Source organism: Dendropsophus ebraccatus, chromosome 6 (genome assembly GCF_027789765.1).
Source record: "Dendropsophus ebraccatus isolate aDenEbr1 chromosome 6, aDenEbr1.pat, whole genome shotgun sequence".
Classification (NCBI taxonomy): domain Eukaryota; kingdom Metazoa; phylum Chordata; class Amphibia; order Anura; family Hylidae; genus Dendropsophus; species Dendropsophus ebraccatus.
Genome location: NC_091459.1, coordinates 150347262 through 150361775, shown reverse-complemented (window position 1 = coordinate 150361775; position 14514 = coordinate 150347262). Strand labels below are relative to the sequence as shown.

At 47.9% G+C, this 14514-nt stretch overlaps 1 protein-coding gene across 1 annotated transcript in view; it reads right to left on the bottom strand.

Annotated features, from left to right (window-relative positions):
* Positions 1 to 4591: 4591 nt before the first annotated feature.
* LOC138795366 (uncharacterized) overlaps positions 4592 to 14514 on the bottom strand; it is a 39398-nt gene continuing 29475 nt past the window's right edge. Inside the window, exons 7-9 of the mRNA XM_069974352.1 lie at positions 14051 to 14194; positions 9956 to 10098; positions 4592 to 4725 (exon numbers count right to left, since the gene is read on the bottom strand). Of these exons, the coding sequence (XP_069830453.1) occupies positions 4708 to 4725; positions 9956 to 10098; positions 14051 to 14194 (305 nt within the window). The 3' untranslated portion in view covers positions 4592 to 4707. The remainder of the gene's footprint in view (positions 4726 to 9955; positions 10099 to 14050; positions 14195 to 14514) is intronic.

Sequence of the window (14514 nt, the reverse complement as noted above, 5' to 3'; positions counted from 1 at the left end):
ACAAAATGTGTAGCGCAGTTCCTCCCAAGTACGGAAATTCCCCACATGTGGCGATAAAGTGCCAAGGGGGCGCAGGACGAGCCTCCAAAGGGAAGGTGCGCCAATTGGCTTTTGGAAGCTGAATTTCACTGGAAAGGATTTCAAGGGCCATGTCGCATTTACAGAGCCCTCGTGCTGCCAAGACACTGGAAACCCCCCACGAGTGACCCCATTCTGGAAACTACACCCCTCAAGGAATCTAACAAGGGGCACAGTGAGCATATGGACCCCACTGGTGACGGGCACAAATGTGGAACAATGTGACGTAAAAGTAAAAAATTTCATTTTTTCACTTTCATGGCACAAATGTGCCCGTCATCAAGGGGTCCATATCCTCACTGCACCCCTTGTTAGATTCCTTGAGGGGTGCAGTTTCCAGAATGGGGTCACTTGTGGGGGGTTTCCAGTGTTTTGGCAGCACGAGGGCTCTGTAAATGCGACATGGCGTTCATCATCCATTCTAGCCAAATCCAACCTCCAAAATCCAAATGGCGCTCCTTCCCTTCGGAGGCTTGCCCTGCGCCCACATGGCGCTTTATGTCCACATGTGGGGTATTTACGGACTCGGGGGAAATTGCTCTACACATATTGTGTGTTTTTTTTCTCTTTTAACCCCTTGTGAAAATGATAAATTCAAGGCTAAACCAACATTATAGTGTAAAAAATATAATATTTCATTTTCACGCCACATTGTTCCACATTTGTGCCCATCACCAGTGGGGTCCATATGCTCACTACACCCCTTGTTACATTCCTTGAGGGGTGTAGTTTCCATAATGGGGTCACTTGTGGGGGGTTTCAACTGTCTTGGCAACACAGAGGCCTTTTGAATGCAACATGGCCCCTCGAAATCCATTCCATCCAAATCCAGCCTTCAAAAACCAAATGGCGCTCCTTCCCTTCGGAGGCTTACCCTGCACCCGCATGGCGCTTTATGTCCACATGTGGGGTATTTACGTACTCAGGGGAAATTGCTCTACACATTTATTGTTTTTTTTTATCTTTTAGCCCCTTGTGAAAATGAAAAAATCAAGACAAGATTAATGATTTAGAGTAAAAATTTTACAAAAATTACACTAAATGTTGGTCTAGCCTTGATTTTTTCCATTTCCACAAAGGGGTTAAAAAAGAAAATGAACACAAAACGTGTAGGGTAGTTTCCCCTGAGTACGAAAATACCCCACATGTGGGCATAATGTGCCATATGGGCACAGGGCAAGCCACCAAAGGGACAGAGCGCCATTTAGAGGCTGGAATGGAGGATGGAGGCCATGTCGCAATTACAAAGCTCCTGTGCTGCCAGGTCAGTAGAAACCCCCGACAAGTGACCCCATTCTGGAAACTACACCCCATAAGGAATCTAACAAGGGGTGCAGTGAGGATATGGACCCCACTGGTGACAGTCACTTACGTAGAATGTGCCGAGAAAATAAAAAATACCATTTTTTTCATTTTCATGTCTCAAACGTGGCCGTCACCAGGGGGCCATATCCCCGCTGCCCCCCTTGTTAGATTCCTTATGGGGTGTAGTTTCCAGAATGGGGTCACTTGTGGGGGGTTTCTACTGTCCTGGCCACACAGAGGCTTTGTAATTGCATCATGGCATCCTCTAATGGGAATGGCGGCCATACCTACTTAGCTGGGGAAAAAGGGACAATTCTAATTTATTTGGGGGTATTAGGCCAACTATTGGTTTATAAGGTTGGAAATGACAGGTGTCCATCAAATTCAACCTGTGTTGATCCAGAGGAAGGCAAAAAACCCTCGTGAGGCAGACGACAGTAGCTTTATCACAGGGGAAAAATTCCTTCCCGACTCCATAATGGCAATCAGACTAATCCCTGGATCAACGTGACCCCTGAAATAGGAATAAGGGACAGAATTTAGATAATGTAGAACCCCAATGACGTGTGGTGCACCTTGGAGCGATCCAGTATGCAGAGGCCGGGGTGATCACGACAGGCGTCACACTGGTAAATGGTGTCCTTCCTGATCCCCCTGTTACGCCACACTCTGCACTTCTTCTGGGGTCTCCCGTTCTCCAGTGTGGGGGACGTCACCTGGAAAATGTTGTCCTGGTGCGATACGGGGTCCCACATATCCAGAAGCGCTGGGTCCACTATATGGCTACTAATTATTAGGGCTTTATTACTGCTTTTGATATTTTCGGATTGTGCCGCAAGCTACAGTAGCTCGGGCAGCGACGGACCAGAAGAGGGGGTGCTGGTATAAAACTTATCCCCGTACAGGTGGTGACCTTTATCCAGCAGTGGGAAGATCAGTTCCCGGACGATCTTCCCACTTGTTCCAAGGATGGGGAGGGGAGGGGGCATCTGGGGGCTGCATTCGGGTGTCCCTTCCTACATACGCTCTAAGGGTACGTGCACACTGCGGAATCGCGACAGATAATCCTTCGTGCATTCTGCAGTTGGCACCCGCCGGCTGACTGATGCAGGCGCACGTCTCCATCCGTGTCATAGACTCCATTCTATGCACGGGCAGATTCTGCTCTCCGTCCAACGTATTCATTCTTTGGATGGACGATGGAATCCGCCTGTGCATAGAATGGAGTCTATGACACAGATGGAGACATATGCCTGCCAGCTGTGGAATGCACAAAGGGTTATCCTTCGCCATTCCGCAGTGTGCACGTACCCTAAGGCTGGGTTCACACTATGTATATTTGATGCTGTATCTTTGAGGCTGTATAGCAATCAAAACAAGGAGTGGATTGAAAACACAGAAAGGCTCTGTTCACATAATGTTGTAATTGAGTGGATGGCCGTCATTTAATGGCAAATATGTGCTGTTATTTTAAAACAACCGCTGTTGTATTGAAATAATGGAAGTTATTTACCGTTATATGGCGGCCATCCACTCAATTACACCATTGTGTGACCAGATCCTTTCTGTGTTTTCAATCCACTCCTGGTTTTGGTTGCTATGAGGACCTGACATGAGGACCAAATACAGCCTCAAATATACATAGTGTGAACCCAGCCTTAATCTGTAAGTGTACCCTGAGGTACTCTCACAGAGTTTGTAGAATTTTACACCATACCGTGATCTCTTATTGGGACGGTACTGGCGGAAAAGACGTGTCTGGGGGGCAGCGTACGCTACGCTACCCTCAGATACGTCAGCGGATGATGAGGAGGATGAGGATGAATGGAGGAAAGAAGGAACCCCCCCATTCATCCTCACTGGCTGTTTCGGTGTCGGAGGCAATAATAACGTATGCGTCTGACGCCGAAAACACCCTGGGGGCCATCTTTATATGGGGATTGGTATATGGGGTATGTAGTGGTGTAGTGTCAAACTTTATTCAATGTAGTGTGGTGTAATGTAGTGTTTTTTACGTGTTTTTGTTTTTACAGTAAGTATTAAAAAAAACTACGCCAACAAAGGAGTTGCTGATAAATGCCGCACTTATGTGCGGCACTTATCAGCAGACCGTGGCAGTAGAATATAGAAAAAAAACACCCTACGCCAAAAAGGAGGAGTTGCTGATTAGCAGCGCACTTTCGTGCGATGCTGATCAACACTCAGCGGCGATAGGGTGCGGAAAATAGAAAAAAAAAAATTTGGAAAAAAAAAAAAACTTTTTCTACATTCTGAACATCCCTGTAGCTGCTGATAAGTGTATTACACATATCAGCCGCTAGAGGGCAGCAGAGCGCAAATTCCGGAAAATGACGAGGCTGGAGCCGAAAATAGCCGAAAGAAGACGACGGGGACCGCCGGAAAGACACGAAGACCGAACGGAATGACGGACCCCGGATCAGGACCCCGGGACAGGTGAGTAATGTACAAATACCTGCTCTGGACCCCTCAGCTACCTAGCTGAGGGGTCCAGGGCAGGTATTTTTTATTTTGTGGGACTCTGATCGCCGTGCCACCGGCCCGATCGCCGTGAACGGCCGGCCGTTCACGGCGATCGGGCCGGTGGCACGGTGACCACCATTACTTTTTACAGTAATGGCGGTCGGTGCCGTCCTCGGACAGCACCGACCGCCATTTTTTTCCGGGTCATCGGGTCACCGATGACCCGGAAAGGTTCCGATCGCCGCTATTGGCTGATCTAAATTGATCAGCCCATAGCGGCGATCGTAAGCACGGGGGGTGTTAACCACCCCCCGTGCCGAGAAGCTATGATGGCCTGCTATGATTTATAGCAGGCCATCTTCCCCGATCGCTGTGTGCGAACACGCAGCGATCGGGGAAACTTCGGGCGTAAATTTACGCCCTGATGCGCCAAGTACCAGGGCGCGAGGGCGTAAGTTTACGCCCGATGTCGTTAAGGGGTTAATAGAAGTAAATTACACATATCTGGCCCTTTATGGCACCAGTTGATTTTAAAGCAATTCTGTTTTGCTGGACTACCCCTACCCACAATTCTTCTGCTGGTTGTATGATGATAGAGCTACTAGAGTCAAAGAATCTCTAATTTTACTGATTGCATCTGCTTGTTAACATACTGGACATCTATATAATATGTTATTTTCTTTATTAAATAACCCAAAAGAAGCAGATAAGAGTAAGAGGACAATGATGGGGGTGATGATTTCTTTATTAGATGTGAGTATACACAGCTGTGAGTCCAGGATTACATGGGGCATTGTACACCATTAGTGGTCTGCAGATCCTCCTCGTGTCTATGGTCCATGTTCATGGTTTTGGTTTTGCCTGAAAGACACAAAATTGGGATTAATACAGATTACATATCAGGTACAGAGTTACCCCTGTATAACATCTGCAGAAGATTCTATGTTTGGGTTTTCTTATATGATGTTATTCAGCTAGATGGGCTTATTTAGCAGCAGCTGCTTGGCTGGATGTGGTGGTCACAAGCAGCTAATTGGCTGCATGTGGTGGGTATTAGCAGCTGATTGGCTGGATGTGGTGTGTATGAGCAGCTGATTGGTTGGATGTGGTGGTTACAAGCAGCTGATTGGCTGCATGTGGTGGGTATTAGCAGCTTATTGGCTGGATGTGGTGAGTATGAGCAGCTGATTGGTTGGATGTGGTGGTCACAAGCAGCTGATTGGCTGCATGTGGTGGTTACAAGCAGATGATTGGCTGGATGTGATGGTTACAAGCAGCTTATTGGCTGGACTTGATGGTCACAAGCAGCTGGATGTGGTGGTTACAAGCAGCTTATTGGCTGGACGTGATGGTTACAAGCAGCTGATTTGCTGGATGTGGTGGTTACAAGCAGCTGATTGGCTGGATGTGGTGGTTACAATCAGCTTATTGGCTGGATGTGGTGGTTATAAGCAGCTGATTGGCTGGATGTGGTGGTTATAAGCAGCTGATTGGCTGGATGTGGTGGTTACAAGCAGCTTATTGGCTGGATGTGGTGGTTATAAGCAGCTGACTGGCTGGATATGATGGTTACAAGCAGCTTATGAGATGGATGAGGTTAACGTCAGCCATATTGATTGGGGTTTGAGGGGGGCATTTGTATGCAGGCCTGTGGAGTCGGTAAGCCGCAGCTCCGACTCCTGAATTTTATCAGGACTGACTCCGACTTCTGAATTTTATCAGGACCGACTCGGACTCCTGCTCCTTTTATAAATGGCCAGTCATATACCAGGGTTATTTCTCACATTGGCTCAGCAGCTTCTCCCTAATGTCCTACATGATCCTGGTGCAGCTTCTGAGTGAATAAAGAAATACTGTATATTAAGCAGCTTCTCCTGTGTGTGCAGTGGATGCAGCCAGTCTCCAGCCTCCATGTCCTGAACAACTCAGAACTAGACTGGATGGAGCAGGTGGGCTTTTCCTGCTGACAGTCTTCTCTGTTTCTAACTAAGTATTCACCATACACAATGAAACACTGACAAATCCCTGAGATACAGAGGGGTCAGCCATACTGATAGAGAGGGGTCACACATAGTGATGTTGAGGGTCACTGTGGGGGCACGCAATAGCATACACACACAGCCTGCTGCAGCCATAGCACACCCCCCACACAGCTTGCTGCAGCCATAGCACTCATACACACAGCCTGCTGCAGCCATAGCATACACACACATACATACATACATACATACATACATACAGGCACACAGCCTGCTGCAGCCATAGTACACATACATACAGACACACAGCCTGCTGCAGCCATAGCACACACATACAACCTGCTGCAGCCATAGCATACACACACAGCCTGCTGCAGCCATAGCACAACCCACACACACAGCCTGCTGCAGGCATAGCATACACACACACAACCTGCTGCAGCCATAGCATACACACACAGCCTGCTGCAGCCATAGCACAACCCACACACACAGCCTGCTGCAGCCATAGCACAACCCCCACACACAGCCTGCTGCAGCCATAGCACAACCCCCACACACAGCCTGCTGCAGCCATAGCACAACCCCCACACACAGCCTGCTGCAGCCATAGCACAACCCACACACACAGCCTGCTGCAGCCATAGCACAACCCACACACACAGCCTGCTGCAGCCATAGCATACACACACAGCCTGCTGCAGCCATAGCATACACATACATACAGACACACAGCCTGCTGCAGCCATAGCACACATACATAAATACAGACAAAGACGCTGCTGCAGCCATAGCACACACATACAACCTGCTGCAGCCATAGCATACACACACAGCCTGCTGCAGCCATAGCACACCCCACACACACACAGCTTGCTGCAGCCATAGCACTCATACACACAGCCTGCTGCAGCCATAGCATACACACACATACATACATACAGACAGACACAGAGCCTGCTGCAGCCATAGCACACATACATACATACAGACAGACACACAGCCTGCTGCAGCCATAGCATACACACACAGCCTGCTGCAGCCATAGCACAACCCACACACACAGCCTGCTGCAGCCATAGCATACACACACACAGCCTGCTGCAGCCATAGCACAACCCACACACACAGCCTGCTGCAGCCATAGCATACACACACACAGCCTGCTGCAGCCATAGCACAACCCACACACACAGCCTGCTGCAGCCATAGCATACACACACAGCCTGCTGCAGTCATAGCACAACCCACACACACAGCCTGCTGCAGCCATAGCATACACACACAGCCTGCTGCAGCCATAGCACTCATACACACAGCTTGCTGCAGCCATAGCACTCATACACACATCCTGCTGCAGCCATAGCATACACACACACACACACATACATACATACATACAGACACACAGCCTGCTGCAGCCATAGCACACACACAACCTGCTGCAGCCATAGCATACACACACAGCCTGCTGCAGTCATAGCACAACCCACACACAACAGCCTGCTGCAGCCATAGCATACACACACACAGCCTGCTGCAGCCATAGCATACACACACACAGCCTGCTGCAGCCATAGCACAACCCACACACACAGCCTGCTGCAGCCATAGCATACACACACACAGCCTGCTGCAGCCATAGCACACATACATACAGACACACAGCCTGCTGCAGCCATAGAACACACACACAGCCTGCTGCCGCCATAGAACACACACACACACAGCCTGCTGCAGCCATAGCGCACACCACACACACAGCCTGCTACAGCCATAGCACACACACACACACACAGCCTGCTGCAGCCATAGCACACACACACACACACACACAGCCTGCTGCAGCCATAGCGCACACACACACACACACACACACACACACACACACACACACACAGCCTGCTGCAGCCATAGCACACACACACACAGCCTGCTGCAGCCATAGCACACACACACACACACACACACACAGCCTGCTGCAGCCATAGCACACATAACACACACACAGCTGCTGTTGCCATAGAACACTGAAGAAAAACACACAATCTTCTCCCAGAGAGAAAACACCACACTGAGGACAGAGGATACTGCTTTATTACTTATGGCTTCTCCTCCTTCTCTATATTACACAGGATATCTTCATATTACACTGCTGCTCATATACAATCATCCAGCATTCCAGGGAGAGAACAGCACAGATCTCCCCCCACACAATGGACTCTTCCAGCTCAGAAACAAGTTGCCAAATAGTGGCTGACAACTTTTCCCTGACCCCCCCTTATCTAATAGAGCCGGTGACCTATTACTGATATATTCCCTGACCACCCTTATGTAATAGAGCCAGTGTCCTATTAGAATGTTGCCCATAAAATATATTGATGAACAAAACTTATAAAATTTATATCAAAACTCAATTCAAAATTTTTTAAAGATTTTTTTATTTTTTTTTCAAAGCTGGAGTCGGACATTTTTTTCCAACTCCGACTCTTCCAGCCAAAACTAGTTCTGACTCCAACTCCGACAGCCTTGTTTGTATGTCTACTGAAGTAAAGTTAAATGAGGACCTCACATGCTGCCTGAACCACCAATTTTCAGGGTGGTCTCTGATGACTTTTCCTGACACCACCGACCTTGACTGATAAATCTCACCCTTTACCCACTGGGGACCACCTCAGTAAAGTAGTGAAAAAGATAAGTCTGCTTCACTGCTGAGCTACAATACCAGAGATGCAGTGTCCCAGAGTGGATGTCCACTGCTGTCTTCAGCGGCATGTGTAGCTTGGTACTGTATGTAGATATGCTTTGGGGCTGAAGCCTATAGGATGCTGCTCCGACCACTAGGTGTCACTGTATTTTGTCATGTGTAGCATGGCTGAAGCAGAAACTATTAAAGTGAATGTACCATTAGGTACATCTGCGTCCCAGAGGGGAGGGTTTTGTCACACTGGGGGCAGTCTGACCCGTCTCCAGTGCTTAAGGCCGGGAATAGACTGGCGCCATCCTTAAGAACTGGGCCGCAGTTCAAAAAAAAGAACCGCAGCAGTGGCAGCTCTGCACCATTGCCAGTCTATTCATGTAAAAATCTTAAAGCGATGTACCTGATGGTACACCGGGAACTGTATTGACTTATGTATTTCACTATTATCTATGTTCCTGTCCGATGTCCTGTTTCACACCAATCCCTGAGCCAGATACCTCAGATTGTTCTTGAAGCCTATCACAGATAGCTTTCTGGGGATTCTTGTCAAATGAGTTTTCCCCTGGAGGGGTATAAATAGTAGGTTTTGAGCTAGTCGAGGCATGTTCCGGTGGAAGTTCTTATTAGTCAGAGTGTATTACGCATAGAAGGTGTAAAGAGAGAGACTATTGAGGGGACTCATCCGGGGCCTGGCCTGGGGGCCAGGACCCATACGAGGAACACTATTCTGAGCCAGAGTGTGCATGCAGATTCTACTTTTTCACACACTTCTTGCCTATCCATGTCTGCTATAGGACCTCGCAGTGAGGCTGCGGTAGAGTCATATAGGACAAGTATCTCCCTCTCCTGGTTTGACCCGTGCTGATCACCCACCATTATGTATTTTTGTTCTTTTCTTGTAATTGTCTTGTCTCCTGATCCTACCCATTTTAGCACAGGGAACGTCTAAAAGTTGTCCTGTGTTGATTAGGCAAGTAGGCAGGGACAGTGGGTGTAGGACAGAATTAGGGCTGCCCTTGCCTCTGTGTCTTCTGTGTGTACCCTGACTAGCCCTAACAACCTGTTCCTGTGATTACTGCTGCACCTACAACTGCACTATACCTGTTCTAACAACACCAACAAAAAGTGTGTCAGTACATCCGGGGTGGGCGCATACCTCTCCTGGCCATTCTGACAAGTGCCTCGTTGGTACACCCCTACCTTGTCTAGCTACACTGCATCTAGCAACCTTGCAGGGACAACATGGGGGCACAGTTTCTGAGAATTACCTGTCAGCCCCTAAAGTTTCACAGAGAGAAGGATGAATTAGATGAGACGCGGCTATTGGTGGATGGAATGATGGAGGAGGAGCAGCTTTATATGGAGTTTCTTACATCTGGATAACATTACTGTGATTGGTTGTGGTACTTACAGGATCGGTGCACATGATCTGGCAGCCATAAAGACAGCACTTCTGCTTTCCCGGACACTCCAGGTCATCCTTACACAGCGGCTTAGGAGCAGGGGTAGAACAGGCCACAAATGTGTTCACTACAGGACACTTCCCAGGTCTAACTGCACGGAGAGGAGGAGAACACACGAGGGAGTTACATCACAGCAAACAGTGAGGAGGATAGAAGATGTGTCCTGCCAGGGCTTCAGGCCAGAGAAGGACCTAGAGGCCTAACGCTCCTAAGCTGAAAGAATCGGGAGCCAAATATATTGTTTGATCTTTTCCACGATCCATAAATTCACGGCTCAGTAATTCCCTTCCTAACACAAGTAAAACTTATGGGACAGTGGTAAAAAAAAACCATTCTCTCCAACAAATGAGAACCTACAGAACATCATATACTAAATTCGTGGAGAATAAAGAGTCCCAACATGTTTCCTCATCAATGCTGAACTTTATCAGGGAACCTGGTAAATGGATGGTGCTATGAACCAAGGAGTCAAAGGAACATGGAGAGGGAATGCAAGAGTCTGGTGAAGACAGAGGTGTATGGAGGGTGACAAAGGAGTCTGAGAGGGACAGAGGATTACTGGGAGTATAGAGGAGTCTGAGAGGGACAGAGGAGTCCTGGGAGTACAGAGGAATCCAGGGAGTACTGAGGAGTCTGAGAGAGACAGAGGAGGTCTGAGAGGGACAGAGGATTACTGGGAGTATAGAGGAGTCCTGGGAGTACAGAGGAGTCTGAGAGGGAGAAATAAAGAATTGGGAGAAGACAGAAGTAGCTGGAGGGACAGGGCAATCAAGAGGGAACAGATAAGTTAAGGTGTCTGGAAAGGAGTCTGAGAGGCAGAGGAGTCTGGAGGGGGAAACAAGGAGTCTAGAAGAGGACAAAGGAGTCTGGCAGTAATGTTCTCCCCTCCCCTCATACGGAATACATTGGTGGGGATTCAGAGAAAGACCTGACAGCCAAACACCATGACAGCTATCGGAAATAAAGGAAATATATAGCAGCTAGGGATGAGTAAATTCATTAGGATCAAATTAAATTCATTCCAAATTAAAAGAAAAAAAGCTTTCTGATGTTTTGGGGATTTACTTTGGGTGAATTAACACAGAAGCCGGATGTCGATGTCTTTTTGTAATCTAGCACAACAGGACCAAATACAGATGTAACCAAAATCTTTATTGCAAATCCATAAGACACCAGAAATAAAAAAGACCATTGATGCGTTTCAGCGTAGACACACGCCTTGTTCACAACTTGGTCAGACATTGTTTCGTTTGGCATACGGATCCAGCTATACATTGCTTTGTGGTGGGGCTGTGTAGGTGCATGTGCTTGGGTGATGGTAACATATACCAGTGTGCACCATCTATATCATAAAAATAAAAGTCTGTCTGTCTGTCTGTCCCATATAGACTTCCAAACGCCTGAACCGTTTGACCCCAAATTTGGCCCACAGATACATTGGGTGCCCGGGAAGGTTATTGCGAAGGTCCCGTCCCCGCCAGATGTACAGGAGGGGAGGGGGAGGGGGAAAATCTCCACACTGCACACAGGAGATATAATTAGCTGCAGCTGCCCAGAGAAAACGGCAGTTGGAGCCTTAGCAACCAATAGGATTACTGCTTTCATTTTCACAGGGAGCAATGGTTGCTAGGGAAGCTGCCTCACAACATCCACAGTAATAACTGGTAGACCCCCTACTCCAACTATACAGTACATGTATACAGGACCCCCTACTCCATCTATACAGTACATGTATACAGGACCCCCTACTCCATCTATACAGTACAGTTATACAGGACCCCCTACTCCATCTATACAGTACAGTTATACAGGACCCCCTACTCCATCTATACAGTACATGTATATACAGGACCCCCTACTCCATCTATACAGTACAGTTATACAGGACCCCCTACTCCATCTATACAGTACAGTTATACAGGACCCCCTACTCCATCTATACAGTACATGTATACAGGACCCCCTACTCCCTACTGCTGCTGCCCTAAGCACTAAACCTGAGGATGCCCCATCCTCACTCACCAATTAGCATCAGGACTGGTAGGTAATAGCTCCACACGTCACATTTAACACCGCCACACCAGACCTGACCAATACCGCCATACTGTGACTGGATAACAACTCCATACCAGACCTGACCAATACCGCCATACTGTGACTGGATAACAACTCCAGACCTGACCAATACCGCCATACTGTGACTGGATAACACTGCCACACCAGACCTGACCAATACTGCCACACTGTGACTGGATAACACTGCCACACCAGACCTGACCAATGCCACCATACTGTGACTGGATAACACTGCCACACCAGACCTGACCAATACTGCCACACTGTGACTGGATAACACTGCCACACCAGACCTGACCAATGCCACCATACTGTGGCTAAATAACACTGGCATACCAGACCTGACCAATACCACCATACTGTGACTGGATAACACTGCCACAGCACCTCCACCAACTCTATACTACAGGTATACAGAACCCCAAACTATACACTACAGGTATTCAGGACCCCAAAACTATACACTACAGGTATACAGGAACTCCAACAACTATATACTACAGGTATACAGGACCCTCAAACTATACACTACAGGTATACAGGACCCCCGAACTATATACTTAAGGTATACAAGATCTCTACGAACTCTATACTACAGGTATACTGCACCTCCACCAACTCTATACTACAGGTATACAGGACCCCCTATACACACTGACACTTTATACCCGGGCAGCGCCGGGTATATTTTCTAGTACATGATATGTGACATAAGCAGCATGGCTATGATCACTGGTTGTGCTTCCAGGCTACTCTGTGGGGTGCACTTCCAGGTGGCTCTATGGGGTGCACTCCCAGGCTACTCTATGGGGTGTGCTTCCAGGCTACTCTATGGGGTGAACTCCCAGGTGGCTCTATGGGGTGCACTCCCAGGCTACTCTATGGGGTGCACTTCCAGGCTACTCTATGGGGTGCACTCCCAGGTGGCTCTATGGGGTGCACTCCCAGGCTACTCTATGGGGTGCACTCCCAGGTGGCTCCCTCTAGGTGGCGCCAGACATCCATCTGTTTCCCTCTGGAGAAGAGCTGGTTTGCAGATGAGCGATGTGTCAGTGTACCAGGTCGCTGCCGCCTCAGCTCATGTCTGTATAAGTGTCATGTATTATGTAATATGGGAACCGGCACAGCGGCCTTTACATGCCCCAGCATCTTCATTATATCCAACATAATAAACAATCAGCCGTATATACAGTCACTGATCATCAGCCGTATATACTGTACAGTCACTGATCATCAGCCATATATACAGTCACCGATCATCAGCCGTATATACTGTACAGTCACTGATCATCAGCCGTATATACAGTCACCGATCATCAGCCGTATATACAGTCACAGACCATCAGCCGTATATACAGTCACTGATCATCAGCCGTATATACAGTCACCGATCATCAGCCGTATATACTGTACAGTCACTGATCATCAGCCGTATATACAGTCACAGACCATCAGCCGTATATACAGTCACTGATCATCAGCCGTATATACAGTCACCGATCATCAGCCGTATATACAGTCACTGATCATCAGCTGTATATACAGTCACCGATCATCAGCCGTATATACAGTCACTGATCATCAGCTGTATATACAGTCACAGACCATCAGCCGTATATAGTCACTGATCATCATCCGTATATACAGTCACAGACCATCAGCCGTATATACAGTCACTGATCATCAGTCGTAAATACAGTCACCGATCATCAGCCGTATATATAGTCACAGATCATCAGCTGTATATACAGTCACAGACCATCAGCCGTATATACAGTCACTGATCATCAGCCGTATATAGTCACAGATCATCAGCTGTATATACAGTCACAGACCATCAGCTGTATATACAGTCACAGATCATCAGCCGTATATACATTCACTGATCATCAGCCGTATATACAGTCACTGATCCTTATATATCGCTCCACCTTTGGCCTGTGGATTCTGGTTGTCACTGTTCTCACCTAGGATGGGCTTGGTACATGTTGGGGTACACTCCGGGGTGCAGCACTTCAGGTCTCCAGGACACATCGAGTCACAGTCACATTCTCCTTTCGGCAGTGGAGTCATACATTTTGTTCTAGGGATCTGACAGCTTCCACGCTTCACTGCAGAGAGATTGACGTATCACATAGAGAGTGTCTATAGAGAGTGACTGACCTTCTTACTAACCCCAATCCCTATAGTGAAGAATATCAGGTGCTGCTGCTGGGACCCTCAGTCATTGTTTCTCCAGTCCTCACGTATCCCCCAACGGGCCATGGTTTGGGGATTTCCTTAGTATTTCACAGGTGATATAACTGTAGTCAGTCCATCAGGTGCCCATTGTATGGGACATGCTCATATCTTGACCTGTTGGACTTGAGGACTGAGAAACACTGACCTCAATGATCCAAAGGAACCTCACAGCCAGTGTCCGCTCTATTAC